The 21,570-nt window shown below is 48.7% G+C and overlaps 1 protein-coding gene and 1 long non-coding RNA gene across 6 annotated transcripts in view; one reads left to right on the top strand and one right to left on the bottom strand.

Moving 5' to 3' along the window:
- Nucleotides 1–1,947: 1,947 nt before the first annotated feature.
- The window catches only part of PTCH1 (patched 1), a 70,184-nt gene continuing 50,561 nt past the window's right edge, over nucleotides 1,948–21,570 (top strand). For 2 of the 5 annotated variants that reach the window (XM_061426133.1, XM_061426132.1), the window contains exons 1-2: nucleotides 10,415–10,627; nucleotides 12,257–12,449. In XM_061426133.1, the coding sequence (XP_061282117.1) occupies nucleotides 10,430–10,627; nucleotides 12,257–12,449 (391 nt within the window). In that variant the 5' untranslated portion in view covers nucleotides 10,415–10,429. Of the gene's footprint in view, nucleotides 2,401–10,414; nucleotides 10,628–11,481; nucleotides 11,565–12,256; nucleotides 12,450–12,992; nucleotides 13,101–21,570 lie in introns of those variants that run through there. The other 3 variants (XM_061426134.1, XM_061426136.1, XM_061426135.1) reach the window with 3 other exon arrangements.
- On the bottom strand, nucleotides 5,842–9,540 carry LOC133253007 (uncharacterized). Its single transcript, XR_009738145.1, has 2 exons — nucleotides 7,777–9,540; nucleotides 5,842–6,259 (listed from the first exon to the last, which is right to left on the bottom strand). It is a non-coding gene; the product is annotated as an uncharacterized LOC133253007 (long non-coding RNA).

Raw genomic sequence — 21,570 nt, 5'->3', positions numbered from 1 at the left:
CCTGGGTCCACCCCTCATTATCAGCCTTGGCTATACTCATGGAGCAGGTAGCCAAATGTGCTTGTGCGAGGGTCTTCATTTGAACTGGGAAAGGCAAACTCCACAATTCTGCTGGAATTTCCCTGCAAAACTAGCTTACCTAACAACTTTATATTCTGGGCCATTTAAAAGTTGTTCGCTAAGCTGTTTCCTCTTTTTCTTATCCCCTTTCCTCTTTCATATTCTAGATCACTCTACTTGTAGATGTACTTATACCTTCTTCTTCCTTGTCCCCACCCACTCTCCCCAACCCAGGTTTAGAATAGGGTATGAACAGAATCCTTTGATATGACACCAAAAGGTAGTCTTTCAGAGGGAAATGTTGGTGGGTTTGTTTTCCCAATCATTATAACACAGAATCCATGTTCAGCTAATATCCATTTGAGACCATTTTATACTAAAGTCAACTGGTATGAAATGATAACCACTTTTTGGACCAGCTTAATTCATAGGGCTCCCCAGTATGCCAATGTTTAATTACTTAATGTGTTTCAAACACAAACACCCTGTAAACTCAAATGACCCTGTTAAAGAATGGTATATCATCTTTGGGGTAAGGAGATGACTTGTGGTTTGGGGGGGGGGGGGCGCGGCGGCGGGGGGGAAGGACGCTACATGCGCCCAGTCCTGTCTGACTCTGTGTGACCCCATAGACTGCAGCCCGCCAGGCTCTCTGTCCATGGAATTTTCCAGGCAAGAGTACTGGAGTGGGTTGCCATTTCCTTCTCCAGGGGATCTTCCCCACCCAGGGATTGAACCCCTGTCTCTTGCTTCTCATGCATTGACAGTTGGGTTATTTACCACTAGTGCCACTGAGAAGCCCCTTTGTGATTTTCAGGTATTGTTTTATTTTGTTTTAATGACAACATGTACACACCCACCCACCTCTAATCACACTGTCAGCCCAGAATGAGGTGAAAAAAGGCAGGCTTTTCTTGAAGACCAGCTAGGTAACTTCCGATAGTTTCAGTAACTTGTTACCCCTCCCCCCCTGTATCTGTAATTCATCTTTATTCAAAACGGGGTACATTTAAAATAGCACCTTGCAGCGGTCTGAATGTGAAACAGTTTACCCTACAGGTTTGAGTAGATTAAACATTGCAGCAGAGTCTCTCCTGAATAGGACTTTCCATTTAGGGTAAGAGGCTGAGAGCCACAGCACTTCCGTCAAGCCCAATCACCCAAGCTGGCCTCGTTTGGGAAGGCAGCGTGGGTGGGAGCGTTTGGGTGGCATACCCCAAAAACCACAGTAATTGGAAGGGAAAAGAGCAAATATCAATTAGTGATTCCTCAGCCAGCTACCAATCTTGGTTTCCAAGGGATTCCACTTTAGTCTTACTTCAGAAGTAGCAGCTTCCCAGGGACCTCCGACAGAAGCTGCACGAATCCACATACATCTTAGTACACTGAACATTTCCCCGGGGAGACTCTTGTTATCTGCCCGGCTTCCCTGGCTCTCTGCCTCCCTGTCAGCCTGTGGGCCTGTCAACCAGAATGCTCCCAGCTTCTCGGGGCTTCCGTGGGAATGCGAGCGGGAAAGGGCTTTGAGAACTGAAGACAGGAAAGTGGTGTTCCTCTGCAGCGCTCTGGGCACCCCTCATTTCCCGGAGCGCCGAGGATGCTAAAATGAGCTTCCCTGCTCCCCCCAGCACCGCCCACTCGGGGGTTTGGGCAAGTGGCTATTTGTTAGCAAATAACGTGTGTGGGGTTGGGGAGCAATAGGTGCGGAAGGCGAGATGTTGAGCGGAGACCCCCCGCCCGGCGACCCCCCGCAGACAGAGCCGCAGGGGGCGGGGAGGGGCGGCAGGGGCTCGTTGGAGCTCGCTCGGCGGGGCGCCTCCCAGGAAGGCGGGGAGGGGAGCGCCTGTTTACCCAGGAGGGCTGTGCTGATAGCACGTTCCTCGAGTTTACTTTGCTTTCCTTGAGTTTATTGTAAAGGGGTAAAGTTTTCGGATCTGTCACGTGACCCTGACAGGTCCTGCCTATGGCGCGGCAGACCACCCACGCCGAGGGCCATGGAACTGCTTAATAGAAACAGGCTTGTAATTGTGAGTCCGCGCCGCACTCCGCCGAAAGCCTCCGGCGGCCCAGCGCGCCGGGGTTTTTACACTTTCCGTTCCTTTTGTAAAGACGGAGGAGGAGGAGGAGAAGACGAAGACGAAGAAAAAGACGACGACAGGGAAGACAAAGAGATCTGCGGCGACAAGACTAGGGGGAGACGAGGGAAGACGGGAAGAAGACGGAGGAGCAGAGGACCAGGAAAGGGGGGCGCGGGGGGGAAAAGGAATTGATGTGAAATCCAAGCGCAGCGTCCGCGCCATCGGCACCCGCGCTCCGGGCAGGGCTTGACGGCCGGCTATGGTGAGTGCAGCCGGCTCGGCCGCCGCCGCCACCTCGCCCTCGCGCGGCGTGCGCCCCGGGAACGCGGGATTGCGGGTACTGGCGGGCGAGCGGGCGGGGCGGGCGGCGCGCCGGGGCCGCGGGGCTGGGTGGGCTGCGCCGGCGGGGCTCAGGGGCGCCGGCCCGCGCCTCCAGGCTCGCTCGCTCGCACGCTCCGGGCCCCCGCCCCCCGAGGCCGGCCCCGCGGGGCGGGGAGGGGGCTGTCTGCGGCGGGCCCGGCCGGGGAACGGCTCCGAGGGGAATTCTCACGGAGGGGGTCGCCTGGGATCCCATTTTCACGCTTGAAAGGGTCGCCACCTTGGCTTCCGCTCATCAGCCTGGTGGTGGCTACTGACTGCCAGCGGAGGCAGAGCGCTGGGGATGGAAGGCTGGTGCGAAGAATGACAGCGCCGGGGGGAGGGTGCGGGCCGGGAGCGCGCGCACTCGGGCGAGTTCTCTAGTCTCCCGGGAGCTCGGGGAGGTCTGCCTCCCCTACGCTCTCGCACCCCTACCCAGTGTTCTCGGCACCTGGGCCTGGACTCTGAGTGGGACACCCAGGGCTAGGAGAGAAGTACCTTATCAAAACCCGAAGCGCAAGCATCCTTTCTCCCGGTCGCCGTTGGTGGGAATAAGGGCCAAAGGGGCTTTCCTGGGTTCAGGAAGGGGCCACGGGTAGGAGAGGTATGTGTTGACTCTTGCACCCACGGAATTGGGCATTCTGGTGCCTGCCAACCATTAAAGAGGTGGGCGGCTAGCCCGGTGCTGAGATGGCTAAGTAGGGCCTGAGGGGGATCCCTGAGGTGGGCCAGACTGATCCAAATCCATGTAGACCTGGTGCCAACCGTGGGACCACAAGACCTCCAGAGACTGTACCTCGGAGGTGACATATACTGTGTCTTCAGGTATTTAAGTTTCTGCTAAACATGATTCCTACTTGGTGGATGAGCAATAAACTCCAAATTTTCAGATCTCGATTTCCATTACCTAAGAAGAACCATATGGATTGTTGTCTATGGAAGACACCTAGAGACCTCTGTTTTCAGAGACATGGGAGAGAAGACTATCTTCTTTCCTTTCTAACCTTCCTTCCTCTCTAGGGAGGAACCATATGAAAGAACAGGAGGTAATAATAAAAACCCACTATGGGTGGTTCTAAGTTTTTAATACTTTGATACTGAGGTCTTGAACTCCCACAATAGTCCTTTTTCAGCATTTGGTGTGTTCGATTTTTTTTTTTTTTTTTTTGGCTCCAGTAGTTCAACATGCAATTAATTACCTCTACAAAGAAAGACAATGCCTTTTGGTGTCACCCTTTGTTACTGTAACTTCTTATATCTGGGTGGTATAAATTGTTGCCTCAGGTGCATTGTGTACCCATGTTGTAAAACAAGGGCTTTCAGTTGTGAGTTTGTGTGTGTTCCAGTTGTCACCCAGCTTCCTTCCACAAGACTGTTTCACAGCCTTTCACCTTTGAGTCTAAGACCTTTTTCTTTTAAAATGTTGAATCAAGGTAGACACCCATTCTCAATTTGGGGTATTAGCTTCATTTCAAACTCACTGAGAAGTATATCTAATTTCTGGTTATAACCTAGTCATAAAGTAACAAGCTATTTGAATAGGAATTAGCACCATTTGGAATTATGTTGTGACTTTAAAAAAAAATCATCTTCAACTTTCTACAGATAGAAAAACTAATGAGGCAAATCAATATAGGTTGAATAGATTAAAATATCTGTCTTCCCTATTTTGTCCTTTCTCTCTCTCTCTCACACACACACCTTTTATTTTCTCCCGCCTCTGCCACAGTGTATAAAGCCCTATTGAGACGTGTAGGCGTGATGTGTAAACCGGATTAGCAGTATGAAAGAAAGACACACAATGAGCTGGAATTGTTTTACTTCCCTTTCATTTCTCATGCCTATATCTCTAATAAATTTGTTGCTCCAGCAGTGGGTCAAAGGGATCATGTTGCTCAGCTTCTTTTTCATGCAAGACCCGATGGCAGAGATCACTGAAATGAATGGTGTGCCTTCTGCCAAATGCAGAGTTTGATATGGATGTATTAGATGGGGAGTTAGAGACGAGGAGAGAGATGGATGGAAGAATGTTGGAAGTTTGGGTCTTTCCAGAATACGTCTCTATCTCTTAAAGTAATGTGGCTAAGAAGATATATAGACAAGGGAAGAAATAAATATAAGGGTCAATGCTGTTTTCTTTCAAGTTCATTGTAGACTGAGCATTTTCTCTGCAGTTAGTGACATTCCCAGCAAGAGAATACCAATCGCTTTGGCACCGTAGAAAGTCTTAAGTCCCTTTTCCAAATTAGTATGTGTACCTGGAGTAATAAACATGAAGATTTCAGGGACCTTCTCGGGACATCTCCTTCTACCACCGCCCCCCCCCCCAAGCTCACTGCAAGCACACACACAAAAAAAGCCAGTGCTCCTGGGTTTGTGCTGTAGACCCCTCATTTACTCTTTTGTAGAATTGGGAGCAGCTTCCCATTAAAGGAGATCAGGGGTAATTAGCAGCATTATTTTGACAAGTTGGCTAGAGCTGTTCCCTTTCCTCCAGTTCTGGGGAGGGGGAAATACGGGAGGAAACAGAAGGTTGAAGGGAGAAGGGGAGGGGAGTCATTCTTAAGGGGGTTACATTCTGGGGCTGCTGAATTGGTTTTTTCCCTCCCCCTTTTAGACTCATTTTCTACCATCACCTTTAAGCAAATACAAAAGCTGCCAATGAGGAAATAATAAGGCACTCTTAGGGAGCCAAAAAATGGCTTGAATTGAGTCAACTCTTATCCAAGGTACCTGCTTTGAACTGCTCAGGTTCTGGCCTTTCACTCACATCCAGTGCCCTGGGCTCTCCATCCACAAATAGCATATCACTTTAAATCCCCAGTTCTCTCCCCATCACAGCCTCTCCACAGGAATACTTGTGGGACTTAATGTAATGTTTGCAATTCTTTGCATTTGTGGAAAAGAGTATTAAGCTCAGTAGATAAAATTATAACATGGCCCAAAGGTCAAATTACTAGAATACATCTACTCCTTCATTCATTTGTACTATGCAGATATTAGCTAAATTACATTAGATTTTAAAGGCCTAATTAGTTAGATCTGAGAAACCAGTGAAAAGTCAAGTTCCAGCGTGGTTTCTCATTACTCCACCAAGTGCAGCTCCCACAGTTTCTTATCACTGGAATGTCCAAACACAAAGGGCAGATGTTTTATTTCAATGTCATCATTGGGATAATCAGATGTCATTTTTGAGATGTGTGTGGTGTGACCATGGTTATTTGAATATTGGAGTAGAGAAAAGATAGGAAGGAATCATATTTTAAGAGTTTAAGGAATGTGTTTTGAAAACTACAAATTCCAATGAAGTCTTGGATCATGACAGAGAGACCAAAATGACAATTGATGCATTGAGATGGACTTTACTTGGAAAGGGAAAATGGGACACTCAAGAAAGAGGGCCAGCAACTCCTGCTGGTTGAAAAGGCACCAAGCGTCTCACTTGTTCAGTGCAGAAAGGCCACTAAAGAAGATTTTTCCCAGCAGACACCTTTGCAGCCCTGGCTCCTCCTGTCAGCCTCCTCTCAGGTCTGGAGAATCCCGGTTGAAGTTAACAAACCCGGTGTGGCGCAGCGGTGCCCTGCACAGGGCATGCATATTAAAGCCGACAATGCTTACAAATGTAAATAAGGGCAGATTGATTAGGAACAACATTATCGCTGGGAATGTCGAACTCACATGCATCAGCAATGAGGCAAATTGGGGGCAGCCTCAGCCCTGACCACCCAAGTCGAGCAGGCTTTTACACTGGCTCCTCTTCCTTTCTTAAAATGTTACAGAAACAAGGCCAATTAGATCCTCAAAGTAATTCATCTCCGTGTATGAAAAAAGCAGACCACAGGGGAAGCGGCCACTGGGGGTGGGGAGATTAAGATAGCGCTTGTTAGAGCCCAGGCTGGGGATTGCCGTCCTGGAACCCATGGTAGAATGTACAGGCCGAGACTATTGTCTGAGATACTGAAAAGTTAACCTATCAAACAGCGGGTGAGGGGGCTAAGGGAGCTGAAAACTGGGCCCAGAGATCAGTGTTCAGAACGTTTAGGAATTAAGTCAAACCCAGGGAGATGAACCCGAATTCAAGAGGTTTTGTCATCGAAATGGTGTACATGTAGCTGCGCGGGGAGTAATAGGAAATTGTTATGTGTGCATAGCTTATCATTTCATTTTAGAATTCCATAATCTATACTGAAATTGCAATAAAGGAAAAACTAATGTTTTGGTCTAAAACACTGTATAGAATTTCGTAAAGAAAAACATAGCACCCTGCCTATAGCTACATGGTTACCTTTGCCACACAGCAAGCCTCGTATATAAGACTGACGTGTCTTTTTAGGGGTACCACCCCCAAAACCTTTAAAAATTAATTTCCAGCGGCACGCACAAAACGGTCTGACTTGAAACGTCAGTAGAACCATTCAGTGAAAAAAATATATATATATCACGTGTCCCGATATGCTATTTACCAAACATAATAAAGACCAGGATATTGCTCAAAGATTAAGCTTGCTCTCAGTCGAGCCCAATATTCCTGCGATCTTATTTATTAACGTACTGTCATTGGAAATGCACGCTGCTGTCTTTTCTGAATTTTCGCAACCCTTCCTAGAGCCGCTCACAAAATCACGTGCTCCTTCGGAGTTTTAAGTTTTGAATTTACGCGCTGGTCGGGTACTCAGGTCCTCCTCCCGATCTCGTGAACACCGCCTCAGACACTTCTACTGTCTTTGTCTCTTTATTCTGCAGGACACCCCATTCAGCCCAGGGTACCGCACGCGTTTCGCCAGTTTGGGATTCAGAGGGCAGGGCCTCCCAGTGAAACCAGGAAGGAGAAAAGGCTAGAGGGAAGGTGGTGAGGCTGGTAGGAAGGGGAGAGAAAAAAAGGGAGGGTGAAAGACGAAGGAGAAAGGAAAGGGGAGATTGAAAGAAGGAGGGAGGAGGGAGCCGCCGAAGAGGAAGTAAGGCGGCGGGGAGGGCTGGCCGACTGGCCCCCTGCGGGAGCCGCGTGGGCCGCCCGGGTGGCCGGCGCGCCGGGCTGCAGTTCCTTTCGGGACGGGGCTGCTGAATGGGAAGGAACGCGAGCGATAAGCTATTGGCCGACCACGAGGAGGCCGCGCAGGCATTGGACGACGTAAGGGGGCCGGACCGCCTTCAGGAATGTACTACGGCGCGTCCGGCACGTCCGTCCGCGCCGGTGGGGCGTGCGCCTCCCTTGGGCTCCCGGGAGCCAGCGCTGGAGACTTGGAGCCCGCCTGGCGCTAGCCGAGCGCATCCAGTTCCCTACCTGCTTGACCAGGGTTGCGCAGGAGTTGGGAGTCCGGAGCTCGGCGCGCGCGGTAGCGGGCGCGCTCGGACAATCGCGCGCGCGCAATAGGCCTCCGGGCCCTTGGAGCGCGCGCCGACTGGGCCTTAGGTCACGTGGTAGCGTGGGCTCCGCCTTCTCCCCCGCTCCTCCCCCTTTCCCTCCATCTGGGTTTCTTTCTTTCCTTTCCTTTCCTTTTCTTTCTGTTTTTTTTTTTTTTCAATGAACACACACCGTGTGCATCTTAAAGCCACACTGCCCCATTTCACGGCTTCAGTCGGCTGCTTGCTGCAGGGAGTGCCTCTGCAGTTCAATACTGTTTTTAAAAAAGAAAGAAAGAAAAAAAAAAGTGGCGGTGAGGGGAACCAAATACTAAAATGAGGCAGAATAGAGAGTTTGTGGGTCTGGTCTCTATCTCGGGGAGGAACTTAACTTGCAAAAGAAAAAAAAACTCCAAAAAAAAATTTTTTTTAAATAAAAATCGGAGCCGTGTAGGCAGTTTAATTTGTCTCTGACCCCAGGATCCACCTTAGACTCGCAGGTTTTCTGCCCCAACGGGAAGCGAATCCCCCTGATGTCTCGGTGACACTGGCTGCAGTGTCCGGACAAGTCCTCGCAATCGGCGCACAATTTGTTTCAAATGAATCCAGCATCAAAGCCTTTATTCTCCTTTATGTCACGCTACTATTAAATATAACAGGATGCGTACCAGTTTGGGGGGGGGTAAGGTTTAAAAGATTTTAAATAGGGACTTGTAGTTAATGAAAAGGGGGGAGAGTCCAAATGAATCCAAAATAGGAAAGCTTTTCTCTCTTTCTAAAGAAAACATTTCTGTTTCTCCGGTTGTTAAAAGGATTCTGTTGTTTCTCCTCTACAAACGTCGCATTAAAGATTCAAATAAAAACGCCTCTGCCTCCACGAGACTGCTTCTGTGTCTGGATTCCACGTTTATAAAACACTGACTCCTTCAAACCTGGACTGTGCTGCCGTGGGGTTTAGAGAGGGAAAACGGAGAGGGGGGAGCGAATTTTAAGAAAGGGTGGCTTTTCCCAACGTCCTTACTCTCCTCTAACTTTCCATTTTGTTTATCTTAATGCGAGGCGTTGTTCCCTGCGAGAGCCCAAGTCTTCTCTTTGGTTATAAAAGAAAAGAGAGAAGGGGAAAAAAAAAAAAAAATCTGGCACACACTGGCGCACTATCCACCACCCTGTCATTATTGGTGCAGGCCTGGGAATTCAAGCTGGACCTCCCAGTATTTGCTGCAGCTTGAGGCCAAGGTGCCTCTGAAAGGGTTTTCTTTGAAGAAATTTCTGAAATTGTTTAAGCGCTTTAAAAATTATTACATTTCCCCCCGTGTCTATCGCGAGGCAAATACTCGTGTATGTGTGTGTGTGTGCGCGCGCGCGCACGAGCAAAGCATCTTACAAAAAGAAGACACTGTTGAAAAGAAAAGGAATAAGAAAGAAAGGGAGGGGGAGCATTCCTTAATGGAAGTATTGCATGCGAGAAGGTTGGCGCTCTCGGAGGCTCCCCCCGAAGCCCGGGATGCACACACTGGGGTTGCCTACCTGGGTGGTCTCTCTACTTTGGTGAGCTGTTGCTAAGCAGCTAATAATAGTCATGTTTGCTGAGTAATTTCTGCCCTCCGCGAGCCAATCGCGTTGCAGAAACCCAAGCCATCTGACAGCCCCGGGGGCGGGAGCTCCAGCCTTTTTCTCTTTCGCTCGCTCTCTCCCCCTCCACCCCCTCCCCTCCTCCTCCTCTTTCTCCAAATGGAGAGAGTTCTTTTTTTTCTTCTTCCATCTCATCTATTGAATCAAGGAGCTGCTGCGGCCGCTGCCCGCTGCACACACACACAGCGGAGTCCCCAGGTCCCGGGAGCGAAAGAGGCGCGCTGCACTGGGGCAGAATGGTCCAGCGGGTCAGCGAGGAGCACAAGAAAGCAGAGTCCGGGACCAAGCAGCCACCGAGAAGCCAGCAGCCAGAGCGCAAGCACCCCGAGCAGCCCGAGCAGCAGCTTCAGGAGCCGCCACCGCCAGCAACAACCGCCGCAACTGCAGCGGCGGCGGCGGCTGCCCCGGCCCGACAGCGCTGAGACCCGCCGGGCGCCCACGGACCCCTCGGCGGCGGCTCTGCCTTTACCCTCCGCGGCCGCTCGGGCTACCCGTGAGACGCCGAGAGAGTCAGCGAGGCCGGCGGGAGCGGCGGGGATTTGCTGGCGCTTTCTGCAGTGAAGGGGTCGCGGCGCGGGGCGGGAGGCGGTAGGGGGAGTTGGGGACAGCCAGCCAGGAGCGCCGCGCGAGCGACCGAAGGACAGGCTGGCTCCACGCGCCGGCTCTCGCCCTCCGGAGAACTGGATGTGGGCAGCAGCAGCCGCAGAGACCTCGGGACCCCCGCGCAATGTGGCAATGGAAGGCGCAGGGTCTGACTCTCCGGCAGCGGCCGCGGCCGCAGCGGCAGCAGCGCCCGCTGTGTGAGCAGCAGCAGGTCTGTCAACCGGAGCCCCAGCCCGAACTGCCGGCGGCCAGCAGCGTCCTCGCTAGCCGAGCGCCAGGGCGCGCCGGGAGCCCGCAGCGGCGGCAGCAGCGCGCCGGGCCGCCCGGGAAGCCTCGGTTCCCGCGGCGGCGGCGGCAACATGGCCTCGGCTGGTAACGCCGCCGAGCTCCAGAACCGCGGCGGCGGCGGCAGCTGCAGCGGGGCCCCGGGCCGGCCGGCCGGTGGCGGGAGGCGCAGGAGGACCGGGGGACTGCGCCGCAACGCCGTGCCGGACTGGGACTATCTGCACCGGCCCAGCTACTGCGACGCCGCCTTCGCTCTGGAGCAGATTTCCAAGGTGCATTTCAGTCTCTCCTCTCCTCCCACTCTCTCTTCCCTCCTCTTCCTCTTTGGAATCGTCCCCGCCACACACACACACACACACACACACACACCTCCAAGGGGGGAAAAAGACAAGTGGGGATTGAAAAATTCAAACCCTCCCTCCGGTCCTGGGAGGAAAGGGCTGTCGGAGGTCTGCAGGGGGTGGAGATTGTGTGTGTGTGTGTGTGTGTGTGTGTGTGTGTGTGTGTGTGTGTACGTACGCGCCCTCCCCAGCGTGCCTTTTCCGGAGCACTGGAAAGCGGTCCACAGTGGACCACCTCAAGAGCCGCAGCAGCGCGGCACTGCCCGATACCCCTAAGCCCCCTCCTCCTGCGCCCCTGCCCCTGTTTGCAGCCTAAACCCCTGTAATACTGCCACATTTCTTAACATCTTAGAGGGGGAGGCGGAGTGGAGAGAGGCGGAGAGAGGAGGGGGGGGAGGAGGGAGCAGAAATAAAGGTGGTTTCCTTTTTTGGCAGCCGGTTTTGCTTTTGTTGAGCATGAAATCTCTGCTCCCTTAAAAATTATCCTCGGAAGAGGGCATCTCCTCTCTTCTTTTCCAATTTTTGAGCCACTTCTCATAGTTTGCGGGGAAAGGGAAGTTGTAAACAAATTGCCACCTTAAATTCGTGGTGCGGGTCTGCGGAACGGCCGGGTTCATTGTGTTTACGAGGTTCGCTGAAATGTGTGGAATCTGGGGAAGGCAAGCACCCAGACAGGGGCCCGCCGGGGCTGCGGCCAGCGCAGGGGAAACGCCGCCGCCGGGAACAGCCAGCACCCAGTCAGGACCCCCGACTGCGTCGGCCTGGGCTCGTCCCCTGAGCACTCGGCTGCTTTTCGCGTTTAACCAGAAGGGAAGGGAGAGGAGGGAAAGATCCATGTGGCTGCCCTCTTCCGATCACAAATATTGTCGTAAGTTGCAGATGGCTGCCCCATTTCCTAATTCAGCTCACACGGCGTCTCCCAACGCCATGGAAATGCATCGCGAGTGAGCTCCGGCGCCCACGCTCACCACGTGGATCCCAATTTACTACCAAGTCGGGCGGGGGAATCAGAATGGGGGAGTCCGCCATACATTGTTCCCAAAGCGCTCTTGTACCCAGTCCCTGCCCTCGGCGGAGCACCCCGAGAAGGGTGAAGGCTGGGGCAGAACTTGCGGGCAAGGGCGCAGTGGTTTGCTTGTTCTTAAATGGGCTCCATCGCAGGGATTACGCAGCCCCTCCCTTCCCGGACCGGTGTGAATATTTCCTGTATTGAATGGTGTCTCTCCTCACTGCCTCGGCTTCCTCTTGTTCCCGCAGTCCCTCTTCCCAGACCTTAAAGTCACTCGGGGATGCTACGCAGGCTGCGCGTGGGGGCGCCCCTGCTGTGGCCGAGGTGCAGCTCCCACGCTGCAGCCTGACTTTGATTTATGACCAGCCCCCCCCCCCCCCCCCACGCCGCTCGCGTTTCCTCTGGCCGACCTGGGTTCCAGCCCGCTGGGCAAGCCCCCCCCCACCCCCCGCCATGCCGTCGCGGGATGCCGGACGGGTGCGCGCAAGCGGGCGTGGACGCGCGGCCCGCGACTCCCGGGCGCTCACTCCTCCCTTCTGCTTCATCCTCAGGGGAAAGCTACTGGCCGGAAAGCGCCGCTGTGGCTGCGAGCGAAGTTTCAAAGACTCTTATTTAAACTGGGTTGTTACATTCAAAAAAACTGCGGCAAGTTCTTGGTTGTAGGCCTCCTCATATTTGGGGCCTTCGCTGTGGGATTAAAGGCAGCTAATCTCGAGACCAACGTGGAGGAGCTGTGGGTGGAAGGTAAGAAACTCTGCGCCCGCCGCGGCGCCCTCTCGTCCCCCCAACCCGGGCCCCCTTCCCTTCCTTCCAATTGATAAAGATATTTGCCAGCATACACCTAGATCCCCTAGATCCTTTCTGTGAAGAGCGAAAACCCCCTGCCCGCACCAGGGGGAATTGTTTATTGTTTGGGCGCCTGGCCAGGAGCCAGGCCCGTCCGACAAAGGCCGCGCTGTAATCTACTCCGGGAGCTGCGCTTTGCGAGGTGTTGTGGGAGAGAGTGGCGAGGGCGGGCCGGCGGGGGCGCAAGGGGGCCCCTCCGCGGGACAGACCACTCCGCTAGGCCGGGGGGGCCCCCAGGTCCAGCCGCCACCACCGCTCGCCTCCGCCGCGCGCCCAGACGCGGCCAGAGGAAGGCGTCTGCTCTGCCTGCTCGCGTCCTCAGCTTCCTTCCCTCCCCCACCCCCACCCACGGCGTCCAAAGAGAAAGGAGGGTGGGGGCAGAGAGAGGCCACCCCTCTGGCTGGAGGGAGTGTGCGCGCCCCCGGCGGCCGTGGCCGCCGCGCGGAGGGCGGGGGGCGGGAGCAACGCGGGCCTGCGGAGGCGGCGGCGTGTGTGGTCCTGTTTTTGGACAGCTTTCAACTCTTGGGGAAAAAAAACATTTGTCTCAAGGTACAAAAAAAGGGGGGTGGGGTGGGGGAAAAGGAGTTGAAAAAAAACAGTAAAGCACAGACTGGAACGCTTGTTTGCAAAGTAGATTAATGTTTCCTCGCGGGTGGGGGCTTTTAAAATGGAATTATTCTGGGAGAAAGCAGTGTTTTGCAGGCTGAGAGAATAAAAAAAATGTGTTTTAAGAACGCGGGTTTGGAGGGAGGGGCCATGGGAGCTCTCCAAAGGTTCTGCCAGTCTTTTATCCACATTCCTCAATTTGGGGGTTCTTGAAGTCTTTTTTTTTTCAAGTGGTTGTAAATTTAAAATAGATCACCCATAGACAGAGACATACGCCGCCACCGCTGACGGAAACATTTTACATTCTTTGTGTAAATCTCTTTGATTCAGGGGTTTTGTTTGGGGCGGGGGAGAGAAGGGGGTTGTTTTTGTTTTGTTTTGTTTTTGGAAAGTAACGTTGTTGGTGTTTGGAAACATTTAACTCCTGAACACTACCTAGGTAATCTCTTACAATCAGATGGGAGAGATGGGTTGAGGTAATTATGTAGATACTTCAAACCGGAATATCTGAGGCATTCCTTGTGATATCTAAGACAAAATTTGGAAGCCTAAGAGTACATGCATAATTGCATAATTGATCCCTCTTCAGAATACTCTTGGAGACCTAGCCTTGGAGAATATTAAATCTTGCCTTGTTTGTGAAGATTCAGCTTTCAAGTGTTTTGCAAGCATATGGTGGAGTCTTTAGTTGAGAAGTGACAATTAAAATAATAGTCCAAATAATTAAGACCAGAAAACATTCTTGCCTTAAGTAGCTTAGTAATGAATACAACAGTGTTCTTTGGATTGAATCCATGGGGTAATTTACCTCGACTCAGCGCCTCATTGTCATTAGTAGATAAAAGAAGGGTTTTATTAAGCATATATAATGTCTTAACAGCAAGTTTACTGTGCATCTATAATGGTCCTAGCACGGTGCTGGGCACTGAAGGGACACTGAAGATATGAGACACTCCCTGTGCACAAATTCACACATTTACAACTATTAGAGTTGAATGTCAGACTTGCATTAAATTTGAAACTTAAATGGCAGAAGAAAAAACCTTCCATGGAGGTGGTGAGGCAAATTAGGGCAACCTAGAGCAGAGGAGGGAGGGAGTTCTAAGCAGAAGCTCAGAAAAGGGGTCAAAGGCCCAAGCTGAGTGGACAGCAGCAGTGGGAGGCCCCCTGTGGGGCAGGGATAGGGTGCAGTAGCTCTTTGGGGCCCTGGACCATTCAGAAATGATGTGATTGGCTAGACTGTGGGCAGCTGCCCCAGGTTCTAGGGCAGAGCAAGAGATGAGTAAATTTCCCTTTCTGCTACTTGGACCAACAAATTTGTTGGGTGTCGATGATGATGACAAAAGACCATATCGTTGTTTTGAGCAAGACTTGCCAGTAGATTTTGAATAAGTTTATAGACAACTAATGTTAACTTATTTGTGTGTGTGTTAGTCCAGCTCAGTTGTGTCCAACTCTTTGTGGCCTCATGGACTGTAGCCTGCCAGGCTTCTCTGTCCATGGAATTCTCCAAGCAAGAATACTGGAGTGGGTAGCCACTCCCTTCTCCAGGGCATCTTCCCTGCATTGTAGGCAGATTCTTTAGCATCTGAGCCACCAGGGAAGCCCCCACTTATTTGTATAACATTGTATAAATATTTTTAGAAGTAACTATGTTTGTGCATTACATAACTCATTTCAAGTCCTGGGAGGAGAAACAAGCTGAGGCTCTAGCTTAGTGATAGAGTGCTGGGAAATGACACACCTGAGATAAGACTCATTGTGCCTGCTTTGGACCTCTGAGCTATTTCCTTTCCCATTCTGTTTTGGCAGTTTCAGTGTGGCTCACTGATTCTTTGGCCAGATACTCCATACTATCACTTGTTAAACAACTACCCTTACCATTTATATTATCACATGCCTTACCACTCAGTAAAGTAGCTATCTATTATCTTTATTTTTATCACCTGATAGCCTTTGTAACATTTTTTTTTTTACTAGATGATTGAATTATTGTCCTATTTTGTATGTGAGAAATTATGGATCCTCTGTGTCTCCATGTCCACCCTGCCTACTGGTGACTTAAGTCAGCCTGATCTTCTGTTGCCTTGACCTTGATTTGCCATTCCTTCATTCCATACTCTCTTCCCCTGTAGAAGTAACAGTTTCAAAAGTGTAAATAAACCCAACCAAGGAGGCCACCATACCATTTTATAATTTTAATTTAAATTCAAAGTAAAGGTAACAATGAGGAAGTCTTGTTTGTGACATAGTGAGCTTAGTGTTTGTATCAACAGCAAATAATGGAATTATTTGCTTTTCAGAGTAAGAATTCTCTACTATCCTAAACTTTAGTAGAGTAAAATGAGAAGTAACTTGGAATGTAGGTTAATTTGCACTTTAGTGTCTTAGGTACATTCTTCATCACTATCAGCAAAGAAATCTGTTAGATAGTCATTTCTTAATAGAGACTGCAGATATTCTGGACATAAACAAGGGTGCTTGCTAAACCAAGTGAATGGAGGTCGCATATTTTCTTAGTTAAAAAGCAACAGAAGAAAGGAAAGCATAAGAGATTTCAAGGGGAGAGAGTGCTGAGGAACAATTTATAAAATGTTATTTCTTCTGTTGATAAAAATTGACATGCGTATATGCAAAAGCAACTATACATCTGTACACAGGTACATTCATATCTAGATAAGATTGATTTATAGATAATGTATTAATATCTTCACTTGCCTTTATATCTGTGTATACACATAGACTTACTACAAGTATCCTCATATCTGCCAAAATAATGTTATCTTTTTAATATAGTCAGCAAATTAAAGGGATCCACTTGATAGGCTGTATCTTTGATTTGGCTTTCATGCTTTGTTTAACATGCTGAGGAAACATGGCTTTATAAAGACAGTTTGAATACATTGGCCACAATGTGCAGCCAATATAATCTAGATAAGGAAGATGTTTTTTATGGCATTGGTGATAAGAATTCTTTGATTCTGTAGTTACAGTGTTCATACAATGATTGCTTTTTAAGAAACTGTCAATATACATTAGGTGCTAGCTTGGGTCTTAGGGTTATAGTATTTGCGAGTAAAAAAATTTCAAATCTAGATTGCTTGTGAATGGAGTCCTGAGGGTGGGTGAAATAATATGTGGAATGTTTCAGTAACACCAGCCAGTGGCAGCAAGGTCAGGGAGAGAGTGTTACTTAAAAATACTCATTCAGCACATGTTCTCAGTGACTGCTCTGTGTCAGGTACTGCCTAAAGCTCCAGAGTGATGTTGGTAAAAGACCCTCATCCCTGTCCTCAGGTGACTTCCGCCCAGCAGACACACAGACCAGTGGCAGGATAGCAGGGGCACCTTGTAGGATAGCCCTGAGGAAGGGGGCCTGAGTCAGGGGCAGGGCTGGTGGTGGGGCATTCCAGGTCAAAGGAACAGCATGGGCATAAGGCTCAGAGGACAGGGGGTGTGGTCTCTGGGAGAACTTCCAGTGCTTACCTTTGGTTGGGACCTCAGGTTTGAGGTGGGACACCTTGAGTCTTAGAAGGTCCAGCTATGTAGCAGGAAGGTCTCTGATGTGTTCAGGGTGTTTGGCGGGTGGTGTCAGCGGGGACTTGCCAAATCTTCCTTTAGCCATTCTTTGCCTGCCTTAAGGTTTACACTAGTGTATTTGGCCTCCAGCTCCCTCCTTGGTACCAGAGAGCTTCCCCAGGATCTCACAGAAGGGAAATGCTTTCTTTTTAATCTTGCCCATTTCTCTGTTGGTTTTGCATTTTTGCTTAGTGCTTTTATCCTTCTGCCTCACTTAGTATCTACCCCTCCACTCCAACCCTCTCTGAGACATGAGTTTGTTGTCATGATTCTCCAGTGACAGAACATTCATTTATCTTTTTGAGCTTTTTGTTTTTTTCTCTAAACATTGCCTCCTTTACTACAAAAGATAACAGCCTTGAAATGAATCCACATTGTCTTGTGTTTGGTTATTAACATCTCTGGAGGCCAGCATCAAAAGAGGAGGACACAAGTTATAACTTGGTTTTTTCTTAAGGCACATGGCCTTTTTTTTTTTTTTTTTAAATGCTTGCTTAGTATTTCTAAGTGCTCTAGAGTTTGTAGTTGCTAGCATAAGCCTTCAGTGCTCTTGGCTGTTTTTGGCTCTAACTTAGGCAGTTAGAGGAGATAATTGAGCTTCACCTTTTCAGTTTAGAACAGTGTTTCTCACTATTGACGTTTGGGGCTGGATGATTCTCTGTTGTGGGAGCTGTCCTGTGCACTGAGGTATGTTTAATAGTATCCTTGGATTTTACCCTCTAGATGCTGGTAGCACTCTCCTGGATGTGATAATTGTGTTTCTATTCATTGTCAAATGTGGGGGTGGGGGTTGCAAAATTGCCCCAATTGAGAACCAGTGGTTTAGATAATAGGTAATAGATTGCAGTTAGAAGACGGATGCTGATGGAAGGCTTTTATTACACTGCTAAAGCATTGCCATAAATGTGAAAGCTTTAAGATAACTCTCCCTCCCCATCCCTATATTTACTGACCCAGGTATCTAACTTTTTCCATGCAAATAATTTAAACTTTTGATTATCTTTAGAATTATATTAAGTAGCAAGTAAAAACATCATGAAAACTTGAGAACAGGTGGGGATAGGCCATAGAAGAAGGGAGAAGTGTTATATTCGGATACATTTTTTTTTCCTTTTCCTTTGGGTAACTTAATTTTGCAGATAGACCTCACTGGATTTCCAACACAGTAGACTGAAGGTTTTTAGCATGAATGTGACTTTACAAAAAGCAACAAAAGACACCACTGGACTTCGCTCATACAGCAATAACAGCTCCTTTCCAAATCCCACATAGTACATGGGCTCTTGATGATCCAGTTCTCCAGATGTTCCTGCCACACACTGCTTGTTGCCAGGTGCTCTTGTGCAGCAGAACCAAAGAAACAACGAAGGACTGAAGCCCATCTGCCAGGCAGGCGGTGCACAGGCTCTGCTCTTACTGCCCTCTCCAAGGTTATCAGCCAGTTTCTGGTTTCTGGGGCCGTCAGTTTGGGGGTTTTGGCATTTCACGAAGGAGAGAAAAAAAAAGGCAACAGCTTCTTTCTGCTCCTTGGTCCCCTAGGCACTTTTAAAATGAAGACTATGTGTTCTAGATGGTTATTCGATTCTGACAGTGGGCACATACATACAGGTGGAAGCAATTGTGGCATAGCTTTCATATCTGGAGAAAAACGATCAAAAAATAAATGCCCAACAATAAGTGCTTTAAAAATAACAGATAGCCTCAGATGCCATCTTCCTATGGCAGCTGACCCTCTAAATCCTTATATCTCTTTGGTGCCTGCCACTCTTGACCCTCTGACAAGTTTAGAGGTCAGGTTGGGCGATGGAGTGTTTCAGATATGTGGAACGCTGCTTGGAGGTTCCAGAAGATGACAGCTTCCAGATGTATGAACCGCCAGATCAGTTTGTTTGGATTATGCTCCACAGCTGATGGCGAGATTAACGCTGGCTGGACAAGCTATGGGAGATTTGTCTGGTTTCCACAATGCCATGTTTATATTTCATTGGGATTTCTCCTTCAAAGCTGACCTCCCCATGACCCCTGCAGCTCTGTCCACTCAGGCTGAGCTGTAACTTGTCTGCCCTCCTTCTCTTATTGGGGGGGGGGGGCGGGGATCACAGTTAAGCAGTGGAAGGGGCTGTTTATATGGCTGCCCCCCTACTTTGTTCACACCAGTAGGACTGAATCTGCCCAGATTTAACTCCTGAAGAGTAATCTATTCAACTGGTTGAGAAGAGGGGAGTGTTTTATTTTAACCTTTTTTTTTTTTTGCTTTTAAAACAAGTATGGAAATAGTTTAAATTATTTGAAAGGAGACCAGATTTAATAGAAGCCATTTTGCAAAAATACACTATTTTAACTTAGCACTATTTTAAAAAAAGGTTGAGAGAATTGTAGCTATGTGAGACTTCCCTAAATAATTGCCATACTTGAATGATTCTATTATTAAAATACTGTTATTTGCTTTGCTGCTCATCAGTTCCCAGAATCTTATCTCCATCCTACTTCCTCCCTCCTCCATCACCTGTATCCATCCCTTTGCTCTTCTGCCCTCCTCTCTTCTCTCCTCTCCCTCCCAACTGTCCATCTTCCCACCTATTCATAAACTGCCCAAATCCAATCCTAGTGGCTCTCTGGAATTACTAGTGTGAAATCTGAAATGGTAGTAAATCTGGTTAATCACAAACTGACAGGAAGGAATTCGAAAATGTATTGTTTCAAATCAGCTGTGGGAGATACTAGATGCAGAGCTACCATCTGCATCCTTAGGGTTCTTAGGTTGTATGAGAGTTGGTTTCAAGACTGTTTCTTTGATGGGGTCTTATCAGTAGATGTGCTTCTCCTATTGAAGAGTCATGGCATTTTAATGAGCTTTTGAGGTAACTTTAGAGTCCACTGATGTGTGGCCTATGGAACAAGTCCTAGTCCCCTGCGCTTAATGTGCCATATGAATGTGAAGAATTGGGCCCCATAGTGTTTCTGAGATGCTGAGTGAAACATACACCATGACATTCCAGCCCAGGTCCTCTACCTTCAGGTGTTCCCTGGGTGGAACTCTCATCAGAACCAAAGGTAGCATGGAGCCTGGGTAGAGGTGGAAGAGGACAGGTTTCCACATCCAAATTTTGGCTGATGCCACAGCATTAGATGGTCTGTCCTCATGAGAAATCTCAGTTGACATCCCGGAATGCAGACAGCGCTGCTCATGAAGGCATCTCTGGCAGCCCAGAAAGAGGAAGCTCTGTGGGATTTCCTTGGTGGAAACCTGCCTCGAATACACAGTCATCATCAGGGTCACCAAAATACAAGCATTTTTATTACTCTTCGCTTCTAAACTCTGCATTTAGGAGCTTTATGGTAATACTTTTTAGATTTCTTTTTCCTCTTAATTGGATATAGGCTTGTTATTTCCTTCACTACAATATCTCAGTTTTTCTCCATATGTCTTTAAGTTTGACCAAAATAACTAGCCTTTCAAAACAGTAGAATGCTGCCATTGAGGAACTGCTTGACTGTTGAGAGTTTTAGGAGTTCTATTTACAGAAAGATGCCTCCTGTCCTCAGTCCCTTCAAGACTGTGACCATTTTGTTGTATTGGGGGCTTAGAGCATAGTTGGAAAAACAGCTGTCATGTGTTAAGGAAACTTGTTGGTGGGCAGTCAGGTACCTGCTAATGAGTGACAAGTTTGTTGTTGGAGAGATTTATAATGTGGAGGCAGGGCCTTATTTCTAATCCAGAAACCCAGGTGTGAGTAGGCCCAAATGATCCACACTGCATGTGGGTCCCAGAACACCACTGGCTATGGAGGCAAGGCTAGTGAGAAGCAAGCCTCCATACTGCAGCACAAGCTTTATCTGTTATAGTTAAAATAAATGAAAAACAGGAGACTTCCGTAATTTAGCAACCAAGATAGTCTTCAGTTATTGATGAAGCATATATGAAAGTAAACAAAAGGAGCTGGAAGTGGGCTTTGTTAAGTCAATGTGCATGACTTTTTTTTTCCTTTTAAATCATTGCTTAAGGGCTTCTGGCCCCTAGCTCAGGAATCCTGCCCAAAAATGCCAGATGTATTACACAGTCAAGTACTGCAATGTAAACAGTCCTCTGTGCCATGAGACAGGGTGGTCCACCTCCTATTTAAGAAGAGCGAGAGACTGAGAGGGAACGAGAGGGGTAAGCCTTCTGCAGCGAGCACAGTAGTGATCCCATCATTTGTATTTTTAGCTGCATAGTCAAGATTTGAAACTACAAAAAACCCAGATGAGTTAATACTTTGGACTAGTAAGGAAAAGCAACTTGAATTGGGATGCCAAAGAGAGAAAGATGTGGCTTGTATAATGTTGCTTCATTGGGTCAGATATATTTATATAAAGTTGAACAGAATGGTGGGGTGAGCTGATAGGAAGAAAGCTATTGTCTTCATAGCAGCATCCTCAAGCTACTATGAGCCTTCCCCTTATTATTTGCTGCAAGGAAAAGCCAGCTTCTTTCACAATCCCTTTATACTGGTTGGTACACCTTCTGTGTATAAACCTAAGATTTATCACAAGACTGCTCTGGTCTTTTGTAGCCAGGGTGGGGGTGGGATAACCCAGGTTACACTGCAAAATGAATGACCTTCCAGTTTGTTCCCAATTTCTAAATTTAAATAAAGAATTTGCTAATTATGATCATTTGGAGGTGAGAAAGCAAGCACTTTGGGCCATCCCTTCCGTAGAATGTATCTTATGTGCTGTGGGCAGTTCAAGGAAATTGGAATGGCTAGACAGATCTGCACACCCAAATAATCAAATACTAAGCAGTGCTTACAGTGACTAGACTCAGTGGTTTTAAAAATGAATCGGAAAGTGT

This window comes from Bos javanicus, chromosome 8 (assembly GCF_032452875.1).
Source record: "Bos javanicus breed banteng chromosome 8, ARS-OSU_banteng_1.0, whole genome shotgun sequence".
Lineage (NCBI taxonomy): Eukaryota > Metazoa > Chordata > Mammalia > Artiodactyla > Bovidae > Bos > Bos javanicus.
Note: the sequence above shows the minus strand (reverse complement) of the source record. Positions and strands in the feature narration are given on the sequence as shown.